At 43.2% G+C, this 23,164-nt stretch overlaps 1 protein-coding gene and 1 non-coding gene across 3 annotated transcripts; one reads left to right on the top strand and one right to left on the bottom strand.

The window, feature by feature from the left end:
• Nucleotides 1-509: 509 nt before the first annotated feature.
• LOC139205825 (Wilms tumor protein 1-interacting protein) lies at nucleotides 510-19,838 on the top strand. Of its 2 annotated transcripts, XM_070836153.1 has the most exons (8): nucleotides 510-2,191; nucleotides 7,993-8,094; nucleotides 12,836-12,903; nucleotides 14,061-14,123; nucleotides 14,892-15,022; nucleotides 15,990-16,041; nucleotides 17,679-17,747; nucleotides 18,455-19,838. In XM_070836153.1, exons 1-8 carry the CDS (start codon nucleotides 955-957, stop codon nucleotides 18,587-18,589), a joined length of 1,857 nt encoding a protein of 618 aa, XP_070692254.1. In that variant the 5' UTR covers nucleotides 510-954; the 3' UTR covers nucleotides 18,590-19,838. The 2 variants fall into 2 exon arrangements, with proteins under 2 accessions (XP_070692254.1, XP_070692255.1); XM_070836154.1 differs by lacking the exon at nucleotides 7,993-8,094.
• A 1,698-nt stretch (nucleotides 19,839-21,536) lies between these two features.
• Nucleotides 21,537-21,609, bottom strand: trnar-acg (transfer RNA arginine (anticodon ACG)). The gene has a single exon. It is a non-coding gene; the product is annotated as a tRNA-Arg (tRNA).
• Between the last annotated feature and the right edge of the window lie 1,555 nt (nucleotides 21,610-23,164).

The following is a 23,164-nucleotide window of genomic DNA, read 5'->3' as shown; positions in this document are numbered from 1 at the left end:
GTTTATGTTGCTGAGTAGTTTGATATGTCAGTAGCAGATCAAATGTTTTGAGGCTATGTGAAATGGTAATAAAATAGCTACCAAATACATGAAGTGGACTGTGTATGAAATAGAAGCACACAAGTACCTCAAATGTGCACTTATGTTTAGTAGACTACTTGATAAATGCACTTAGCTTTATTAACTGTCCAAGACAACAAAAAAAAAACATTACAAAGCAGAAAAAGGGAAAATGCTGAAGTGTTTTGCAGACCGGAGGAGAAGCTCTGAGTCAACCAGCTCTTTTTAAATAAGTCACAGGATGTGAGGGCCAGTCAGACGAAGATCTGCCCCCAGCTTCTGATATTTTAAGCCAGAGCTGGTGATGTGCAGGCTGCTGCAGCCTACAATTATTAATGAATCCGGCGCTGCTCTCACTCACCCAGTTTTGACTTGTGGATTAACTTGCGCACTGCTCCTTTAACAACAAACTGCAGAGCGGCGGCCGCGGTCCTCCTTTACCACTTTTATCACCAAACCAGCGCCACTTTGCCGCCTGTTTTAACCACTTTGAACGTGTTTTCTGCTCCTTGATGGTGGGTTAGGGGAGAGTTTTGGATGAGGCTTCCCCGCTGGGACGCTTCACCGGGAGGAGGGGGCGGTTTGTGGGGTCGTCCGGGCTATCGGATCTGGGATCTGCTCACATTTATAACCAGACAGACGGCGGCTTGTTGGGGGCAGAGCTGAGCCGGACGGACGGGCTGGTTTCACCGAGGAGGACGACCGGTTTAAACTTTTAATTATCCACCCAGGACGGCAGTAAAGACGGGGAAAGTTTGGAGTAAAAGAAAAGTTTGACCCCGGTGCGGACACCCTGAGGACTCCGAGCTGGACTGTAAGCTAATACATCTTTTTTTTTTAGCTAGCTTTAAACACAACTAGCTTAACTTCACTGATACTCAAAGTATCTTCAACATGGATAAATACGAGGATTTAGGACTCGAGGCGAGCAAGTTTATCGAGGACTTAAACATGTATGAAGCATCCAGAGATGGTTTGTTTCGGACGAGGAGGGATGCAGGAAATAACCCGGACTTTGAAGAGACGAGGAAAGTTTTTGCCTCTAAAATGACTAAAATACACATGCAGAAACACCAAGAGGAGATGGCAAGAAACAACCAGGCGGTTAAAATGAATGGGGGCCACAGCAGTTCCTACTACACTAAGGACAGACCGCCCATCAACAGCTACAGACAGCCCGGGGAGGCGGCAGCGAAGCCCCCGATACTCTCTGGCCCAGTGCCGGGCACCGCTGCTGGGAGTCAGTACGCACAGTTTGACGGCCAGAAACACCACACAGGCCCTCAGTCTGAGCCTCCAGCCGGCAGGGCGTATGGGTACGGAAACAATTACGATAATAAGGAGCGTTTAGAGCCACATTCATACCAGTACAGCACCCCTACTCCCACCAGCCCAGGAAGCGTGTCTCACAACGCGCCCACACATGCACGTCACCCCGTCAGCCAGCCTGCTTGGGCCCCATCCTCAGAGAGCCAGTTTTCCCCATCTTTGTCTGGATCTGGGAGCAGCAGTGCATCTCAGCACAAGCCCCAGCGCCAGCCCGCACCTCCCACCTCCAGCAGTCTTCCACCCCAGCAGAGTCAGGCTGTCCCCCCATCTGTGAACCGGAGTCCCCCATCCTCTGCTGGGACAGCCAGGGGACGGGCCGGAGAGTCTCCCGTCTCCGCCAAACCGGACCTCATCCCCGCCCTGCCTCTGAGTGCCTTCACAGGAGGAGCTGACTTCCACGTCCAGCCGCCCTCCGTACAGTCTGCAGCCCATTACGCACCACCGTCTCCAACCTCGAGACCCTCTGCCAACCACAATGGCCCCATGGTAGCATCCTCGCCCCCGCCTGCAACCTCTGAAACACCTCAACCCAAAGCGAAGGGGACGTCTGCTCCCCCGATCCCTGGAAATGTCTCCAAACCCAGCAGCCAGGTTCAAGGTCAGAGCCAGTTACCTGGCTCTGGACAGGCCGTCATTGCTGAAACGGAAGTCCCGTGCCCCACCAAGCCTGTCCAACTACCCTGCCAGACTCTCCTCCCGCAGCCCCCTGATCAGGGGCCCTCAGCAGCCGAAATAAAATTAGAGGCCCTCACTAAGCGGCTGGAAAAAGAGATGGATGCCCAACCAAAGGCTGACTACTTTGGTAAGACTACCCAGCAAACTACAAGTTGCTTCTGTTGTTTAGACCACTGCTGTAGAACCCACTGAACAACAAAGTGCCCACCCACAGTTCAGACCATGAATCCACTTGTTTCTGATGTCATTTTATTTACGCACAAACACACACACACACACACACACACACACACACACACTGTCACTCTTTGTCATTCGTCTGTCTTTCCCTTGTGCGTCTGTTTCTGTTGCTGAATCAGTGGCACCCAGTTATCTTATGTATTTGTCTGGTGGCATTCATGATGGTCTTTGCTGATAAAATAGCTGAACTTATCATGTCGACATCGTGGGAGGCCTCTCTCTTTTTGTCAGTGGAATGCAGACAGAATAATTTTGTAATTAGTTTCATGTCTTTTTCTTTTTTAGATAATTCATTGTTTGCCCTCTTGGCAGCTTAAACAAACCCTTTGGCAATAAAAGATGAGGCCGATGCCAGACAAGAGACTGTTCCAGAGATTGTATAACAGTTGAGGCAACATTGATAACTAAACTCATGTGTCAGACCTTGATAACTCGTGTCAGATCTGTGCTCCATTTAGTCCGTGGCTGTTTTAATGTTTCATCTCATGTTGAGCTTGTTTGACTGACAGTGGCGCTCACTGATTTCCAAATGATGTCATTACTATAGACCTGTGCTTGCACATTTCTCATGACTCTTTATGTGAGTATGCCATGCATGCTTGTGCACGTGATGAACACTTGCCCACAGGGAAGATGATAATGAAGTTAGTTCTCGCGTTTGGGCGGCACATGAGGAACAAGAAACCATAGTTGTGATTGCGATACAACTGTGATTGACACCACGTGTCTTATCTTGGAGATAGGTCCTTGCTTGTTGAATTGTCCTGCTCTGTTCTTGCATTTGTTGACTCAGATTTATTTTAAATGTATGATATTACTAATACAGGAAACAGAGGCGTTAAGTCTTGCAACTGAGATTATTATCAGTACATAAGCAGGATTGTTGAAGAATGTCCATCATCAGCAGAATACTTTGGTTTCTATTCCTCATGTTGCTGTCTGTAGCACTTCAGCTGCTCTAAATGGACTCTAGTACACTATCAGGAAATTAATGCAGCCTTGATAAGACACATGCTTTTCTCTGAGGTCGGCTGGCAGGCTGCCGTCACAGATGTAGATACAGTAAACAGGTGACAAACACTGTTGCTGTGTCCAAAATCACCCCCTATTTACTGTATAGTGCCTGACATTTACTTTCCGCCATTTTATTTGAGTGCCCGAATGCTGAGTGTTTAAATATATCCACTATTTAGTGCCTTTAAAAACTCCGCCTTGGAATGAAAAAAGTCCTACGTTCTGTTAACAGTCATACGATGCAATGCTCCTCATTTTAAAGATGTGGAATGATAGTGATGAGGCAAAATGACAGTGATTAGTCAGAAATCTTGATTTGGTCTGTGCTTGTATAGCGCCTTTCCAGCCTTTTCGACCACAAAGCGCTTTTACGCCACATTCACACACTGATAGGAGGTTTCCAACCCCTCCATCAGAAGGAAACTAACCAATCACACATTGAAGCTTTGCTTCTGATTGGTGAACGACCCACTCTACCGCTGAACCACTGCCACGCCTACTTGCTACTCACTCCTTATGAACCTATTTAGTGTCTATTATATAGGAAGGGGATGAGGGAGTGATTTTGGAGACAGCCTGTTTGTTTCTGGGAGTGTGTTTGTTGCAGCGAATCACATGGTGGCCAGGTGTTTGGAGCCAAGGCCATTCATGAAAACGGGGTGTCGTGCTAGAACCCCCCCCACACACACACACACACACACACAGCCCACCCTTGCCTCCATGTTGAAGGAATATCTGGAATGTCACGATTGAAATTCACAGCCATCCTCAGCACCCTGGTGTGCTTATACTGGTGTGTAAGGGAAGACGTTCTGGCATACGTCACTGTCACGGCAAGGCTCATAAATAGCTCAGAGACGTGAATATCACGGATGTGTAGGAGAACACAGCGCGCAATCAGCAGAAGTGTAGGATTTGATGTAATACAGTGCATGTTCCCACATAGCCCACACACAGTTCCTGTATGGAGTTTCCCACCAGACCATGGCTCATCCTCTGATCCTCTGAGTCATGCTTTCATGCCAGAAAAAAATCTTGTGTAGGCTAGTTTTTTCCACAAAAGTTAAGTTTTGTCATAGAAAAATATGTTTATGCAGACTTTTTAAGTACCTTTAGTCTCTTGTCATATTAGTAGATCCCATCTGGGTTTGAAGTTTTATGGTTAAAGCTAATTCTTCTTTGAACCTGACGGGACTGAATATAATGTGCTTTTAAAAGTATGCTATGGCGATGTTTAACCGATCCAGTGAGCTGTGTCCATACGCAGGGCTGGGATCCATCAGAGTTCCTGAGTGTCCTCCGAGTGTTGATTGGCATAGCTGCAGCTGGAAGTTCTGGGAAAATGAGTCCGGTGCCAAACGGCTGCACCAGGGGAACGCAGAGGAATGTCTGAAGGAAGAGAGCGAGGAATTTTAGAAATGAGGTCCCAGGATATAAAGGGGAGGGGAGTCCCAGGCGAGTTTAGAGGTGCCTGCGGCGCAGTTGAATGGATGAGTGGACAAACGGAGAGATTTAGGGACAAGTTCGTGGATGCTTCTTTGTCCTTGACCACAAGAGCCTGAGAGGATGTGAGATTTATAGACAAGTTCATCCAAGAGGGGAGAAATGGTGGGACATCCCAGTGTGCTGCCTCCCTCCCCTCTTCCTCTGACTTTCTCACACACACATTCATTCAGTTGAGCATTTAGTGTTGTGTTAATATGGAGGATTAATTTATCCCATCTGGCTGTTTAGTGGAAAGCTGCGTCTTAACTCTTCCCAGGGATTCTTGGCTTCTGCTCTGGCAGGCTTTTGGAGCCTCACTTTTATGTCTGTGTGTGTGTGTGTGTGTGTGTGAAATATCCTCTCATCGACAGTATTGCTTGCGGTATTTGAATTTAATTTGTCATGTCACTTCTGGGTGTGGTGTCTGTGTGCTCTATGGTAAAACTTAGAGAGTGATCCCATAGGTGACACAGCATCCAGTACATTTCAATGAATGAATGACGTGTGATCTACATACTTTTGACTCTTTTGAAGTTAAATTTGTATCACATGGTAGATGTGTTGCACATGGAATTTATTTACCTTTTTATTGAGGAAAGTTATCTTTCATTGCTCAGCTTATTAGAGAAGTGACTTCACAGTTCACACCTTCCTCCAACCTGAGTCAGTAACACTTTAAAGCCATGCAGAGAAGTTCCGATAGTTAGCTAAAAGTTACGGATACAAGGTCTAAATAGTTAGTAATGGAAAAAATGGATTATCATTTGAATTTGAGTTTTTCTACGCTGGGATGTTGCTACTTTTACTAAACGTAATCCTTCCACCACTGGCCAGGAGTTATGGAAATAGTGGAAATAGTTGCCTAAAAGTGTTCATTGCTTTCAGCATTTGAACTAGCAAGCTAAAAGAAATAGGAAAAATGTCAAATGAATTATCCAAAAGTAAACAGCTGAAACAACAAGCCAAAAGTAATTGATACAAACCAACAAACAAACAAACCAAAAAGCTTGAGAGCCACAATACAACTCCATCTGTTAAATGTTTCACATCCTTCAAGTGAATGAGAGGCTGATGTACATACATTAGCGAAGTCAAGGTTTTTTACCGTGTTGTGGATGTGTTATACATGAATCAGAAACCTTGGGGCTGACAGTAGAGGTGATAACACTCAATAACACTCTGCTACAAAGTGTAGCAAAGATCTCAAAGGTTTTCAGTCAGTGGCACAGTGGTCAGCAAGCAGCCATCTACTTGGGAGTTTTGACAGCTGGGAAAGGTAAAGGCGGCGAGGGGGGGGGGCGGGGGGGGTAGGAGGGGTGACGTTTTGGCTTCATGTTTTGCTTCCCCTCCCCCCACTTGAAGCAAGCAGTCAGTCCCCTGAATAATCACACTGTTTTGGAACATGGGACTCCGGCCAAAAAGCAGATTTGTAGTGGCCCAACTGGTGAGGAGGTTACTACAAAAATAAGGCCTTTTTGGTCCCAAACAGGAAAAGAAAAGACAGAATGCATTTTTGTTCTCATGGGGCATACAAATGAAAGCTATAAAAAATGTAAAGGGAAAATGTCCTTGGCTCAGCGTCAGATCTTGAAACAGTCCTGAAAAGGCGCTGTGTATTTAACTGTGTGTGCACTGTGTTCCTGAGAATCTTATTCCTGCTTTATTGTTTTTTCTGGGAAATGAATTGGATGTAGTCAACATTTACAGAAGAAGAGAGAATGTGATTTGAAGGGCCTTCACTCATTCATACCAGTAGTTTGAGAGCATGACTAGTTTATTGTGTAAATAGCTTACATAAGAGCAACATTCTTCTGCTTTCTAATAATATCCCTCTGTTATCTCTAAATCTTCTTTCCAGCCATTGGGGCCCCTGATGATGTGTCTTCTGTTGTGGCATTAGGGGAGGCTTTAGATGAATTATATATAGCCCAGTTGTGTATTGTATTACTGAAAGTCTATGAAGAGAGACATTCGAAGAAGGTTATTAAATGTAACAGTGTGTTTTTGGAGGAGGCAGCCACGTGATTTGTGTTGGATACAGTAGAAACAGAAGCTTCTTTGTTGAGGAGTGTTCTAGGAGGACCAGAGCTGAGCTGGGCTGGGCCGGGCTGGGCCACGCTCTTCTGCTGAGCTCTATTTCTCTGTCTCCAGGGAGTTTTTCTATATAAAACACACACACACACAAATAACCTCATGCACACACACCCTCACACTAAAAGAGAAGCTTGTGGACTTCATCTTCCATCAACGTCATTGGCCCTTCTGTTACTTTAACTTAACACTTCATGATTGGATGGTCATATCATACTGTATCTGATTGATTTAGCAGCTAGCTGACTGCCCATTAGGGTCAGCAGTGATGGGAGATGTCACTTGTCATAGTCCATATGTCAGTTGTCATATCCCGCCGTGTCATACGGTGCATGCTGAGAAACAGAGATGGAGATTGGCAGTGGAACTGTGTGATGGAAGATAATATTTTCGTGCCAGGTCTCAGGAAAGTAGTGTTGCACCCTGAGCAGCTCTAGACAGAAAATTGTAATATATTGATCACAAGGAAACCCTGTGTTGTTCACGAGCTGTCCAAGGAGAGTTTATGTAATTGTGTCTGATGTGTTCTCATGTGATTGAACTGGTGCTCTTCACCAAGCGCACAGGAGAGAAAACTCCAGCTTTCACATGTTTTGGGTTTTCATCTCTTTTTGACATTTTGGGTTTTCTCTGTAGATAAATTTAATTGGCTCGGATGAGTGAATGAATTAGTATTAAGCTGACTCCAGCATCTTGATATCAAGCCATAGTAGCCGTGTGTGTCATCAGGGTAGGAACATTTTATCAAAGACCTTATTAACAGACTTCTCAGTCTCTGAGCCAAGTCAAATAAGCAAATAGGGATAAATTTCCCCTTTCAGTGATACAGCCTGCTAACCAGCTTCCTGACTTTTGTGAAGTGTTGTTTTTTTTTCTCCGTCTTCATTGTTTTCGTCTGGTTTAATCTGGATCATACCCTCCACATCTATTTGCTCCCCTTTATCTGGACACAATAAACCAAAAGTATCTGAATGTATATCTCAGATGTCGTATTTGATTTAGAATGGATTGACGTAGAGTGCAACTACAACTGTATGTGTGTCGTCTAACCTAAAGTGACTAAAATGTGTGTCTTCGTCTTGCTCTGTTGTGTTCCAGGAATATGCGTTAAGTGCAACAAGGCCGTGTATGGAGCAAATCAGGCCTGCCAGGCCATGGGTAGTCTCTACCACGACAGCTGCTTCACCTGCAGCGCCTGCAGTAAGCATACATACACAAACACACACACACAGGCACAGCACACCTTCACCAAGTCTTTTGCTGCCATTCAAACACTTTCACCTTCTCTCCTCGGTCCATTCACATGTAAAGCTCATGTCACTTCCTGACTAATAAGCTGCCAACGACCCTGTTCTCTTGAATTAAAAGTGGTACCTTCCTCTTGAGCCGTTCACTGGCTTGAGCAAAAACACAATTATTTAGGGATTACTGTCCTGTACAGCTGGTGTTTGGCTTCTGGGTGTGCCAGTCAGCCCTCCAGCCCACACAAAGACACACAGAGCAAGAATTTTTGTTAACCTAGTTCATCTATCAGTCAGTAAAATAACTTTTAATATATATATTAGTACTCAGAGTGTATCCAAGTATTGTGCAGAGCAGAGACGGAACATCACTTACTTTTAAAACCACAAATCACGCCTGAGAAAGGCCGGGGTTATAAGCATCAGCGTTTACTTTGTGGCATTTGTAATGAAGCAATAATGGCTTGTAGCATCTTGGACTGGTTAGCTACAGGGCTTGTTTGTTGCTGGATACTTTTACAACAACTTCAAAGACAATATTTGTTCTTCATTGGTGTTCTTGTGGATTTAATTACATGAGGCAGACACAGATTCAACTTTATTGACAGAACAAGTTTAAACAACAATCTTACCATTACATGTCCACTGAGATGTTCTTTAAAACTGTAAAGGACTAGTTACCCAAGTTTTCAAAGCTCAAAAGTGAGCTTTCTGAGGGGAATATTTTCATCTGTTGGCCTGTGTGTTGTGTGTCAGTGCACTCCTCATTCAACGCTGCAGTTGACAGTTTACCAGACCGTTTAGGTACAACCAAATTGAGGTTTTTCACGCAGGTTGTGCTGTCCGATGAAAGTGTGACCCGTAGCTTCCTGGCTGTGCAGCAGCGCACTTCCCTTGCTGAAGTATGACCTGGTTCTTTTCTCCTACCAATTAAAATTTCTGCCCCAATTATCAGATGGAGGGTATGTGGAGTATTTGTGGCACTGTGGTGACCTCTGCTCAGGCCCATTGTTCTGCGGCACCTTTGACCTTGCTGGTTACATCCTCACATGTATGATTAACATCCCTGTGTGTTTATACGAGCACGTGAGGGCAAGGAGATGAAAAATGTGGCTCAGAGTGGAGCTGATGTGCATAGTGGGGGGAGAGAGGAGTTTACTCACCACATACCTCTCATAGCTTGCTCCATGTGAGGGCATAAGGGTTGTGCTCGCTGCGAGTGGCTCCGGGGAACAGCATCTCAGCTGGGGAGGAATGCAGGCATAGGGGCCCTCAGTAGGTCTGGCTCCAGGAGGACACTAGGTGCTGTTATGTCAGATGGGAGTACAGTGCAGGACAGGGAGACCATTCAGTGGGAGCACACCACCCACCACACAGCCAGCATGCAGGGGTACACTGGGTAATCATGCATATGTATTCATGCATATGCCCACACAGTGAACAGCACGACGCAGTCAGATACAAGGCCTTTGTATCAGACATCCCTTCTCATCTTCCTCCAGAATCTGGACGTCAAGTGTCACGCTCATTGAGTTGCATAACACCTCTTTATGACCGTGAACTTCCATCTTTTCCCTCGCTCCACCAGTTCCCCCAAGGTGACTGGCAGGCAGGAGGACATTCCTGGTGGGCAGGGGAGCTCACGCGGCATGTCTGAGATTCAGCACTTCGCAGCAGGGGGGCTTCCTTCTAGGCTAATTATTGACTGTTTACAGACAGTTAACGATACAAGCCAAATCTATTTGGAGATGAAGCTCAAGTTTGTAATCCTGGGAACTTTACATAGCAGCCAACTCAGAAATCTCAGAAAAGAGTAAAATGGAAGATTATATAAGATGTTTATATGTGAAATTGAATTCAGGTACAACTGACTTCACCATTACATATGCCTTCCTGATGACCAAGTGTCTTTTTAGTATTTTTTATACTACTTTTTTAATACCAAGAGGGCAGCAGTCCAACATGTGACTTGAGTTTAAAAGGAACGTTGGTACACACACACACCCTCTCAGATTCTGCTTTCATAATATCTGCCCCTTATCCCAGCCAGTCGGCAGGCTTTGGAGAACACAAACAAGGATCTGATTGGTCCTGAATCCACTGGTATGTTAACATCTGGCGGGTAGATTGTCAGGACCTTGACCAAACGTTCCAGGTGCTGTTCGCAGTCGAGAGAAATGCATTCAGACTCCTAGAAAGACAAATGTGTGTTTGTCAAACATACGTGGATATCTTCAGCAGGGCAGGAAATAGCTTAAGGTGAGACTGAATCTCAGAGTAAACAGTCTAAATTGGTATATAAGAGATGTGATTCTTTTGCTGAGATGTCTCACTCAAGTAATTTACTCATAGGAAAGTCATGGCAGGGTCATTGTGAGTTTATTTTCTGAATGGGATTACACAAAGGGATTCATAGAATGTTTTAATTAGAAAATGGCCTTGTGTTTTGTTCTGTCCCTCAGGTATTTTACATTTTTATGGAAGTGCAATAGTCACAGTTCTTTCTCGTGCTTTTCAAATAGTCAGCCCTGACTCCTGACGTTAATTAAGCACTTATCTTTCCACAAAGCTCAGAGCCGTCCCTCTCTGACTCACTGGGAAAAAAAACCCGACAGGAATGTGAAGAAGAGGAATGGCCCATATCTCACTTTCATCCCCTTTATCCGTCCCTCCTTCCTTTAGGGACACAGTTCTAAGACTGTCTGTCAGTAATTACCCAAGACCAGCTCCACACCTTGGCCCGATCGAAATGTGGCTCCTCTTAAGTTAGTTATTGCATCAGCCTTGGCCAGACCTTTGTTGCTGCGTGACCATTATTATTCTATTAGAGTAAGATAATGTAATTGTGAATAACTGGTTCAGAGAATTGCATGTGCTATTGAGATACAAAGATGAATCACGAGGTTTCAATTTCGTTTTTTTTCTTTGCTCTTTTATTCTATGTGTAATACAGCCTCATCGTCGAGGAACAACAGAGGTTATAGATTTATGTTTTGTTTCACCCTCCCAAACAGTGAAATTGAAACTTCTGATTTTGAGACAGCAGTGAGACTTTTATTAAACGGGAGTCAAGTCAGCCTGTACAACTGAGCTTTTTCTCTCCTACAAGACTAAAACAGTAATTTTCTTAACTTTGTAGACGGCACTGATCTGTGGGCAGTTTCATCTGTGTCCTAAAGGTGAAATACGATCAAGACCCCAGCACAGGAAATGTAAATTTGTATCATTTATCAGTTGAATTAAGCAACTCGGCAAGTGAAAGTGCTTATCTATTTAACATTTATTTAAACAAGACGGGCCATTTAGATCAAGCTCTCTCTTGCAAGGACGCCCTGATTATAGTACATATATGATAAAAACATGAGAAAAATGAGAGAGTTACAGTATACATCAACAAGTATCTACATCAGACAGGCCAAGGACATCCACATAAGATACGACATCAGTTCAAAGAGGAAAATGATTAAAAGGGATTAGCTGTTTCAGTACATGATACAAATATCATCATCAGTAATTTGCAGCACTGCCCTTGATGGCCTAATACTCCAGAGTTATTGAAGAGATAGATAGAAATAATGAGTAACTACATCATCTCACAGTAAATACTGTCATATCGCCCAACCCTATGTCCGTTACAGAGTTGTTGTTGACTTGTCGTCCTGCAGAAATAAATAAAGCTCTGAATTGAAAATGTCCCGTTATGCCCACGACTGCTTCTCTTCTCTGTCACAAGAATGAAAAGTGCAGTTCATGGTGGCTAAATGACTGCGTGAGACAATCTGGATACAAGTAATCAGGTAAACAGAGTGTGAGATGGAGCGTGGGAGATAAAGAAGGCTCCTGTTCACCAAGGTTAACCCCTCCTCTCCCCTGCTGTCCCCTCCCTCACCTCCCCACTCAGAAAATGTGAGGAATGTTCCCTCTTCCTGTGGGACCTGGACAGGAATAGCTATGTGAAGTGAGCAGAGAGGTTTTGTGTCCACACGTATTTTGTGTGTGTGTGTGTGTGTGTGTGTGTGTGTGTGTGTGTGTGTGTGTGTGTGTGTGTGTGTGTGTGTTACAAGAAGCCACATCCAGACCATACAACTATTAAAGCAGAAAGACAGACAGGAAGCACACCCAGCATGTGGAGAGACACCAGAAAGGAACAAAGAGAGGGAATAGCAGATTGTTGTAGGTTTTGGCTTGTGGCTGCCATGAAATCCAAAAGAGCAGACTGTTTAATCTGTTGCGCCTGTCTAGTAATTGCATCTGATCAGCATTTTCCCCACGTGTTTGGTCCAGATGTGCTCCTTGTCCTACTTCAGCCTGCCCTGTGTCCTGGCAATATTATATTAAGACACCAGTACACCATAGATCCGTTTGTTTGATTTATCTGCCTGGGATTCAGCAGGATATAATGAATATTACAAGAGGGTCCATTACCTTCGAATGGGTGTAATTAATCACCATGGTCTTTGTGCATTAGTGCTGTAACTATTTCCTGAGACTGGGCTCATGGCTTTGCAAGATTTTCCTCTAAGACATTTCAGCATTTCATTGCTGACTTACCTTTTCTCACCTGCTTTAATCTTTACTTGTCAGTAATTAAAAATACTTGGTTCTACATCTAAAAGGCAGGTGTCCAAGGTTTGGGTCCTGCTGTGTGTTGCGTGAGTGAAATAACACAGACGGACCTCTCCGTTTGCCTGTTTCTGCAGGTCGAAGGCTGAGAGGGAAGGCGTTCTACTATGTCGGAGGGAAGGTGTACTGTGAAGAGGACTTTCTGGTAAGCGGTCAATACAAAATCAATATTTAGTACGTCTCACTCGAGGTATGTGGTCTTGTAACCTTTGTGGTGACTTCAGAAATGCATTACGCTGAGATAACACGCAGCACCTTTCTCACTGCTCTCGCTTCCACCCACTCCATACATTTCTGTTGTCTCAAGGTTTACAAATCTCTTTTCCATAAATGACCATTTGTCACTTAAACCCTACACACGTTAACCCATCTTATAACGTACCAGTCTTCAACTTAAATAGGTAGTAGATACTTTGACCTTGTGGCCCAGTTTCTAGCATCAAATGCAGCCTATTCATATCGGTTTGCTCCCTTGAGTGGGACTGGAAGAAGGTCAGTAACTGGAGAAGCTGTTTGCTATAGTTTATAGGGTGGAGGGCAGTCAGGCCAATCACACCAGTGCAGTGACTGTGTGTACTCACAGCTCACAGCATGCATAATAATAGGATGCACATTAAACACAGTTGAAACCCCTTGGTAGACTTGGTCGTAATTTCGGATATGCTTTTCTAACTAGTGTGTGATTTCATAGAAAATCCTCCCTGTTTTGTTTTCTGAGTGATTCCCAACTCATCCTTGTATTCAGACTGTCAGTAGCTCTGTGCCTGTTTACCTCAGGGGCACTGTCTGTATAAAACCTCATCTAATTGCCTTCCCACCAAAAGCTCTTAGTTGCTCAATTAGAATCAAAATTCATAGTGAATTAAATTTGCTCTGCCTCTGCTCCCTCTGTGTGCTGTTAATTATATCAGCTCCTCTGCAGGCCTGTTAGTGTGGCCTCTCCTCACATTGCTCATACATAATAACACATAATAAATCTGAGCTGACTGATTCTATTACCACATCAGTTAATGCCAATCTCTGCACCCCTCGCCATAAAGACTCTTACAAACTTCCCAAAACGTGCCCAGTCGTCCACTCACCTAAAACAGTGCTGGCTGTGTTGAGTTATTGAAATTACACACGGTAGAGATGCTGTTCTGAGAGAGGGAAGGGACTGATTTTTCAGTTTTTAGTACAACCTCACAGACATTGTGGCGTTGCTTAGGGCTCTGTCTGAAACAGAGAGTCGGAGATTTCAGCCTTCCATTAAATAACCAAATTCCACTGACATCACTGTCGTCTTTTCTCTGTCTGTTGAAGTACTCTGGTTTCCAGCAGTCTGCAGACAAGTGCAACGCATGTGGACATCTGATCATGGACATGGTGAGTGTGTGTTTCTTCTCTCTAGTTGTGAGTAATTTCATGTGTTTGCCGTGTGTGTGTGTATGTGTGCTTGTGTGTGTGTGTGTGTGGGTCAGAGCCAGGTGATCTCAGCAGAAACTTAAGAGTTACTTCACCCTAAATTAGCTTTCTGTGGGCACATCTGGACAAAGACTCAGGAGGAAACAGTGGCTCTGAATGTGCGTCTCTCTCTCTCTCTCACACTCACACACACACACACACACACACACACACACACACACACACACAGTATATGATCAAGCCAGGAAGTGTTGCAGTATTTGAAGGATTTGGACAGGTCATGGAGGAGATGTCTCCAGTGTTTTTTTTGTGTCGCCTTATCTTCATAATTGCATATGAAACATACTGTATATCTCTGCAAAAACCTATTGGACCACATTTTTTACGTTATGTTCATGTGGCATATAATCTAAAAACTGGCCAGAGAAGAAATAGTATGTTTATTTCATTGCTGTGTTTTTGGCTGCATTTAGGTGTGATGACTTGTTATATTTCATCCTGAGTACTACTCTGGGTGGGCTTATTCTTAGCTTTGTGCTATTCTCAGCTGCTGTTACGATCCGATATACCCACAGGCATCATTAAAAATTAATCTAAAGGCAAAGATTTTTTAAGAACAATGACTATTTCATTGGATACAAGTAGTGAAGAAATATGAGTAGCAGCAGCAGAATGAAATGGAGTATTGATGCCCTGATTTTTTTTTTCCACTCATTTCTTTCTTTATAGATCCTTCAAGCCCTCGGGAAGTCGTACCACCCCGGCTGTTTCCGCTGTGTCATCTGTAATGAGAGCCTTGACGGAGTGCCCTTCACCGTGGACACTGAAAATAAGATCTACTGTCTCAAAGACTACCACAGGTGAGCATCACTTGTTACACAGCGTTTCAAAGGAACAGCAGTGCAGGGCCTGGGCTTATCCGTGTTAAATTAGCTTAGCGTGATGCTGGAAAAAAAAAACTGTCAAGGTCTCATATTCCAAGTCAAATGACAGCACAGCCCCCTAACTCTCCCTTGTTATTGCAGGATCTGGTTGAGAAGGGCGGACTGAGCTTCTCTCTGCCACGTGTGGCAGACACATGAGAAGTGTAGTCAGGAATGAAAGGAGAGGGCGGGGGAGGGAGGGAGGAAAGATCACTGTCCAGTTAGAGGTGTGAGGAGTGGCGTGCAGCCATGGCTCCTCTCGTCCAAACTCAACAGTAACATGCTCTGTGAGGACAAAAACAGAGCTGAAGGTCTGAATGAAACATCAAGGTTTTACGTGTGTGATAAAAACTGATTGTGCAGTAAAACTTATGAACAGTAGCACCTGTAGCACCTCGACTGTTACCGCCTTTTTTCTCCCTGCTGGGACAGCATGTTCAGCAGAGGCAGGCACATGGACGATCACTGGCAGCTCCCACATGTTCTCTGCGCTGATTAAATCAGACAAACCTTATTGTGTATACAGTGTGTGTTTGACTTTTAGCCACAGTCATGCCCATCCGCACTGAGAGGCCCTTTGTTATTTCCTCAGACATCCAGGTGCCAGCCATGTGTGTGGACATAATGAATTCATTTTGCCTTTTGTTTTTCTACCATTTTTTGGATTTGGGGAATCACGTGTGTGAGGGAAAGCCAGCACATCTGCAAACCTGGCATCTCCTGCGTCGAAGGATCTTGAATCTAGTCAGAATCAGGAGGGAAAGCTGGAGAGAGGGACATCACATATGAACTGTAACCTTTGGATAGAGTGGACATGAATTCACATCACTGAATTCAGTTCAGTTATTTTGCAGCTCAAACAAATCTATGAAAACTAACTTCTTTATGCATCTCACTCCCCCAGGGTCCTGGCGCCTAAATGTGCAGCCTGCAACCAGCCCATCCTGCCCTCAGAGGTACGCCAACATTCATTTAGGACTCGGTCATGATGAAATAAATAAATCAGATGTTGTCTCTCCACATTATCATAGTTGAAAATTACCAACTTGAGTCACAGCCAGATGTGAGCAGCAACTATCAGTGCTGGCATGTGTGGCATCAATTGTGGTGTTTTAGGTTTAAACAATGTCAAAGTCTTAAAGTCAAGTTTCCAGCATGGAATGATCAATCAGCTTTATGCCTTCGTCACACCTAGAAGTTGTTCACCTTCACCTGTGGGCCTTTAACCACCAGGAGCTCAGCAGATTATAAACCCTTATATGCTCATCTTTACACATTTAGGACCCACACGTAGAATTTAGCGGTGCAAGTAGCTGATATTTCAGTACAGCTTTATTTCCCACTAGACTACAGGTCAAAAACAATGTGCGGCTTAATATCTGTGGGCTTTTATTTGATGCGGTGTTGAGGAAAAGCAGATGGATATGAGGGGGAAACACGGTTCACACACAGGCAGGACATGCTGGCAAAAGCAAAGAAATGTCCAAAATTAGAGTTGACTTTGGTGGAACGTCCCCTGCCCTCCCCTTACAGTAAGCAGGGAGGTATTTAGAGGAGAGAGAGGTAATGTGTGTGTGTGTGTGTGTGTGTGTGTGTGTGTGTGTGTGTGTGTGTGTGTTGGGGAAGGGGGCTCAGTCTGTCTTGTAGCATTTATGTAAGCTGTTGTACGGATGTTCAGGGTTCCTGCTCAGGCTGATCTTGTAACCAGAGAAAGGTGACTAAAAAAATGCTCTTGTCTCTGTGGACAGATATCGGATCTTTGTAAACGACTTTCTACAGTCTTTGGCTCCTTATGACTGTATTGTTTGTCTTGTATCTATGTATACAACTATGCGACTGCAGGCCCTCAAAAGGTCTAAAATTCACCCCAAGAACAAAATGCCTGAACATTTAAACCAACTTCAAATTTTTAGGTTTTCGCTGTTTGTTATCTGGATGACTGGATTCATCCTGACAGACATTTACTTTTTATTTAAAGCTCTGTATAAACTCTAAAACAGATCCACAGTATTAACTCAGACCTTTAAATGACTCTCAGCAGCAAAACTGACTTTCTACTGTCATATCTCCTCATTTCAGACTCTGGCTGTGACACAGTTGTACTGATTAGCGTCATTAAGGACTAATATAGTTATTTGACATTCGTTAACTTTATTGTCATGTTACTTTTTTTCTTATTTTCAACTGACAGCATTTGTACTTACTCAAAGGACAACGCCTATATTTTGTTATTTGATGTTCATAGTAATTGGAAAATTAAATTTAATCAAGTAGTGGTGTTAAAAAGTCTTAAAAAGTCCTCTATTTTGTTACCAGGGACCTGAGTTTGAGTTTTTCAATAGTAGATTCAGATAATATTTTGCAACGAGTGGGTGTGTGCTCAAAGAAATGATTGACAAACCCTCAAACTCCAAGGTGGTGATGTAGAGGAGCGGTTTAAAGAACAGAAAATCCAGCTCCGGGCTGCCATCAGTGTGTGCACGCTTTTTATCGATCTTTTGAAGCTTTTGTCAGACTGAACAGAAGAAGACAGTGGAGCGTCTTCTGACAAGATTGGCTTCAGCTGCGTTTGTCCCTCTGAATTTCTTTCCAGGGATCTGATGAAACCATTCGAGTTGTGTCCATGGACAAAGACTATCACGTGGAGTGCTATCACTGTGAGGTGGGTTTATAACGCGTATAACACGAACCTTTGCATGTGGAAGCATGCACGTAAGGCTCTGAGCCAGGGATCCTCTGAATGCCTCATTAAGAGAAATCATTATGAGAAGATCCCCGGTCTTAATTACAGTCTTGGTGGTAATTATATGTTGCTGAGGAGAGCAGGTATGCAACACCTCATCATCCCGATCTCATCATTTAACTCAAGTGCTTCTTTTTTTTTTTTCTTTCTCCAAAGGCTGATTGACAGCTGCTGCTCTTTCACTTCATGAAAATAAAAATCAGTGGGCTGTGAGGAGCAGCTTCCTGTAAAAATGATGTTTAGCTATTTAGTGGCTGCGTTCTCCTGCTGGTTTTATGTTCATCTTTTAAATTGTTCACAGAGGAGCGTCTTGACATTAGACTTTTGTTTTCATAGGCAGATTTCTTTGTTGAAATTGAGCCATGAGGTGAATAAAGAAATTCTGTATCACTTTTCTTTTCACAGATTTGAGATTAGCTAATGGAAAGGTTAAATCCGTAAAAAAACCCCGGAGAAATTAACCTGTTCTAAGCTCTGTATTTCTACATTTCTGAGGGGTCATTATCACTGTCTGATCTGCCAGTGAAAATGAGGCAGATACAGAGCACAAGTCAGACCAATTATCCTCCAAGCTCATGTAGCCCTTCACTGGACGTGTCTCATCCTCCTCTGTGTTGTCCGTTCAGGAATGTAAGATGGAGCTGAACGACGAGGAGGGTCACCGCTGCTACCCTCTGAACGGACACCTCCTCTGCCACTCCTGCCACCTGAAGAACATCGAGCCTGGCTGCTCCTCCTCCATCGCCGCTGCCTCCTACTAACGTCACCGTGGGTGGAGGGAGACACCTGGTGGACGCGAGGAGGAACTGCCAAAGAATGACTGAGCAGGAGTGGACACGAACAATTCTTGTTGTAGAGGATTGATTAAAGCATCAGGTCACACTATGGTAAATGTGTATTTTCACCATGTTAATGAAGTTTCCATTACGCCTAAAGAGGTTTTGACTCATCAATGAAGTATTTTAATACACCAGAGCCCTACTTTGAATGCAGTGAGGCTTTGCGTTGTGCCCGCTGCACACTGATGTGGCAGAAAAGTTGCCATGTGATTTTTTTTTTAAATGTTAATATTCATGTTCGCACCTCTGCTGAGAAATTACAGTTCAACGCTAATCCATAAATTGCCTGTCCAAAGGTGCCAATAAGGATGATAATTTAAACAAACAGAAAGAGAGAGAGGATTATCTGCTGGTTTATTAGCTAAGCAATTGGAAATTAATGGTTCAATTATACGATAATCTGATACATGTAATGTATAAATGCTTTTCTACATGCAATAATAACAGTTGTGCAATTAAAATAGAAGAAATATTTAAAAAAAAGGTGTCATAACATAGCAGTAATTTCCACTGTGTTGAAAGGGGTTATTTTCTTTTTCTCACAGTGGTTGCCACTTATAACAAGAGACATAATTTGCCATTATTTCCCATGTCCAATAAATTCAATCAGATAATAGTTCTTGAAAACAACCATTCCACTGAAATGTTAACAGTGCCATTATCCGCCAGGCTGCTGTGCCTTTGTACCATTTCACAGTTTTCTGACCTTTTCATTGTTCAGACATCCAGGTTATACTGTTCTGTAGTAAATAAACAGCCTTTATTTGTGCAGTCTGCTCTAAAGCACTTAGAGATAGATCTGTCAGTTTTCTATGCACCTGACGGCGTGAACAGGCCGGTCTTAGGCCTGTAGATCTATGTATTTCTTTACATTTGCAAATATTATGTATTTAAAAAAGTTGTTGTAGGTCTACATTCATTTACTTTTGTTTCCTTTTGACTTATGTGCAAAAACCCCCCAAATGCTAATTTGATTTGCAGTGGGAAGTAGTTTTTAATGCCTGCCTTTGCCATCCAAATGTTATTCATATCTTGAGTTTACTAACTTAATACTTAAATTGCTTGTCACTTGAGGTCCTGATTTCATAGCCAACTGTAGACTGCGATGAAGAGGAAACATATGCATATGTGCTGTATGATTGTTGTAAGAAAATATTTAATAAATGCATTGCAATAGGCCAAAATGTCAATGTTTTTTTACAGCAGAAAAGTGGACAGCCTTTATGTCCAGAGGAGCACTACACGCTGCACTGCCCTCCCTGCAGATCACAGGCAAACAGGAGAAAGTGCTCAGCTTGCACAATGTGGCTGATGGCACACATTTTTACAACTTTCCAAGACGGTCTGGTTTTCTGCAGATAATCCTCTGTGATGCAAGAGTATCTGCTTTGGTGATATGCCGCTTTAATCTTTTAATTTCACACTTAAAATCACAATATAGATGGCACCAGGAATATTTACTATGCAACTCTTGTCCTGGCGTCCCGATTGTCCTCATCAATATCTCCTGAAGAAAGAAGAGTTGACCCGAGCCAGCCAGGAGTCGAACCTAGAATCTTCTGACCCGTAGTCAGACATGTTCCCAAATGGCTGGCCCAATGAATTTACCCCCGGGTTGGAAATCAAACAGAATTTCAAACACAGAGTTTGTAATTATGTGGGAACGTTAAAACCATGAGTACTAAAAGTATATCAGATTCCTGAATATAGTAACATTAAATGGAGAGGGAACACATTATCCATTGAGTCACTGGCTGCAGATAGATACTTAAAAATTATCATCTTTTTTCTCTACATTATACATGATATTAAAGAAATGACAAATAGTATAGTAACCGTAGCAACCATATATAGTTCAAAGCAAGGTATATGCCTATTAGTGTATCAAAGCTGCTTTATGGTTGAGTGAAAGCTACTCTGAGATCAAGGGTTCGAATCCCGCTGGTTCCTCACTCGTATGTGATCACGTATGAACGACAACAACATACATTGTTTGAATTTGGCTTCTGTAAATAAAAGCTGTCACCTGCTTAGGTGAGTTTTATATTACGCTGGTCTTTGTATGTTTTTTAAATGGCTCAAAATGTCTGCTTCTCAGAGTCACTATGGGCCAGAGCTAAACCCTTGAAAGGGAGCGATACGTGCTATGACAAGTATTATACCATGAAAAACAGCTTACAAAGTTATTTTAGTCTGGTGAATTAGCTGTAACTATCCACTCACTTACAATGAACTTACGGAACAACGTGGTGATAAATGTTAACGTTAAACTGACTTTACGAACGTAATATTAGTAGGAAGTCTGAAGAAGACTAAGCTGTATACACTGCTGGTACCGCTAAATAGTCGCTAACGTTACTGAACAACAGCTTATTTATTTTAAAACAAAACATATATTTGCCAATTCATTTGTATTGACAGTAGCTTTAGAGGATTCATGACAACCGTTGCTAGGGGAAATCTTGGTAGCAATCCGAGCGCTGATTGGCCAGAACAACCAGGTTTGTGGCAGCAAGCGGAAACGTGATTGGCTGTTACTGTCGAAGTGAATACACCAGTTTTACAGGCAGCAAGAAGTGACACGATCAAAGTGAAACAGCGTTAAAAAATCAAATTATCATAAAGCTGATATTAGCATGTGATAATGTTGCAACTCTGTTTGAGTATTAAAAGTGGATCAGTGTCTTGGATCAGGCGAAGAACGTTGAATGACACGAACAGACGTTATACCCCTTCTGTCACGGTCCTGAGGATATTTTAAGATAAAATAAATCCATCTTTACTGATTATAGTAAGATTAAAATAAAAAACCGGTGGCAGCCGAATCATCCATATCAGCTACGGTTCATTTCAGCTACAAGAAAAGATACGAGCCAGCCAGGAGTCGAACCTAGAATCTTCTGATCCGTAGTCAGACGCGTTATCCATTGCGCCACTGGCCCGCACGTAATTTCTTAAAAACCATTTATATTTTTCAAATCAACAAAGCATACTGGCTCGTACATTGTCTCTCTATGTCGAAACACAAGGCCTACTTCCGTCGCAAATCTCGCAAATCTCGTGACCGGCAATGCCTTCATTGCCCAGCAGATGTCGCGGTCAGACTTGCAGTATCAACGACGAAAGAAACTAATATTTTAAAAAAACCAAAAATATAAACAGAGGAGACGGATATATCATGTGAGTGATGGATGGTTTATATTTATATTGTATGCTATTCTACAATAACCACAATAAAGTTTGTTTCTCATTCTGATTCACACCATGGTTTTACGCCGCACCTCTCGGCCGCCGTAGTTTACAGATCAACCAGTAGAGGGAAAACCTCTGCGGATCTGTCAGCTCTGCTCCAGCAAAGTGTATCAGCATGGGAAAATGTGATCTGTACGTGAGATTAAGTGTCCAGGATAATAGCCGTCCACATGGTGTCCACCGAGAACAGGCAAGGTCTACGTATTTATATTTATAATCAAATATAACAATTAAATGTAACAAGAAAAGTGCTCCAATACTGCAACACACTGAAGAGAACTCACATAACTTATCTGGAACATCAGATATCGCTTTCCTCTACAATGTCTGCTAAAATAACTGCGCACTATTTAGTCTGAAGAGAGTGCAAATGTCTCTACATCGCCTCTGGTTTAATGTGCATGAAACATGAAGCTTGTTACATCTAATTATTGGTCCAACCGAGGCTGCATTAAGGCACTCAGACATGTGAATACATGAACAGGTGGGATGCGCACTTACTTTGGTGTCATTGACGCACACAAGTGGTCCAGAGGCGGTGAAAATACTTGCAGGCTCAGTCCTTTGCAACCCATACCTGCTGCAATTAGAAGATACTCGGCTTCTTGCTACCTTTTTGCTCCAGTTTTTTCTCCATCATTAATTTGCTCGCTGATTGGCTACGCGTGACCGGGGCGTGATTCGCTCATGCATGTCACGTGATACGGGCCCACTCTCATCTCAGAATCTCTTGAACATCGTTACTGTTGAAGGTGCACAAAGACACAAAGCAAAATGGCTTTTGCATTTGCAGTGTTCTTTGATTATTATGAACTGGGTGTGGAGTCAACATTCATTAGAGGAGGGGCAGGTCAGAGTCACTGAGCTCATCAGACCAATCATCATAGTATTAACTCGTTCAGCCCTAAATGGTGACATAATAACTTTGTTTACTTGACTGAAAATCTTTGAGATTATAACTTGATCGAGGATCGAGGCTCTCTGAACTCCCACCAACACTGGTGCTGCTGTGGAGTGGCTTCCCTTTTTCAATGGCCCATAGGCAACAGTTCCCTTCCTCATCTCCCTGGTTTCTATCCAAGCAGGCTGTGCACACTCAGAATGGATCCAGTTTGAGCCAAAGGAGACCTCAGATTGACGTTGGATGTTGGGTAGCCATTGTTGGGATTCGCCATCATTCATTCATCCATTTAGTGATGTTCAACAAGCGGCACATCTCTCTAAACAGGTTTGAGTCGAAATTTC

This window comes from Pempheris klunzingeri, chromosome 8, assembly GCF_042242105.1.
Source record: "Pempheris klunzingeri isolate RE-2024b chromosome 8, fPemKlu1.hap1, whole genome shotgun sequence".
In the NCBI taxonomy this organism is placed as follows: domain Eukaryota; kingdom Metazoa; phylum Chordata; class Actinopteri; order Acropomatiformes; family Pempheridae; genus Pempheris; species Pempheris klunzingeri.
The sequence above is the reverse complement of the archived record's forward strand: the minus strand, read 5'-3'. Positions and strand labels throughout refer to the sequence as shown.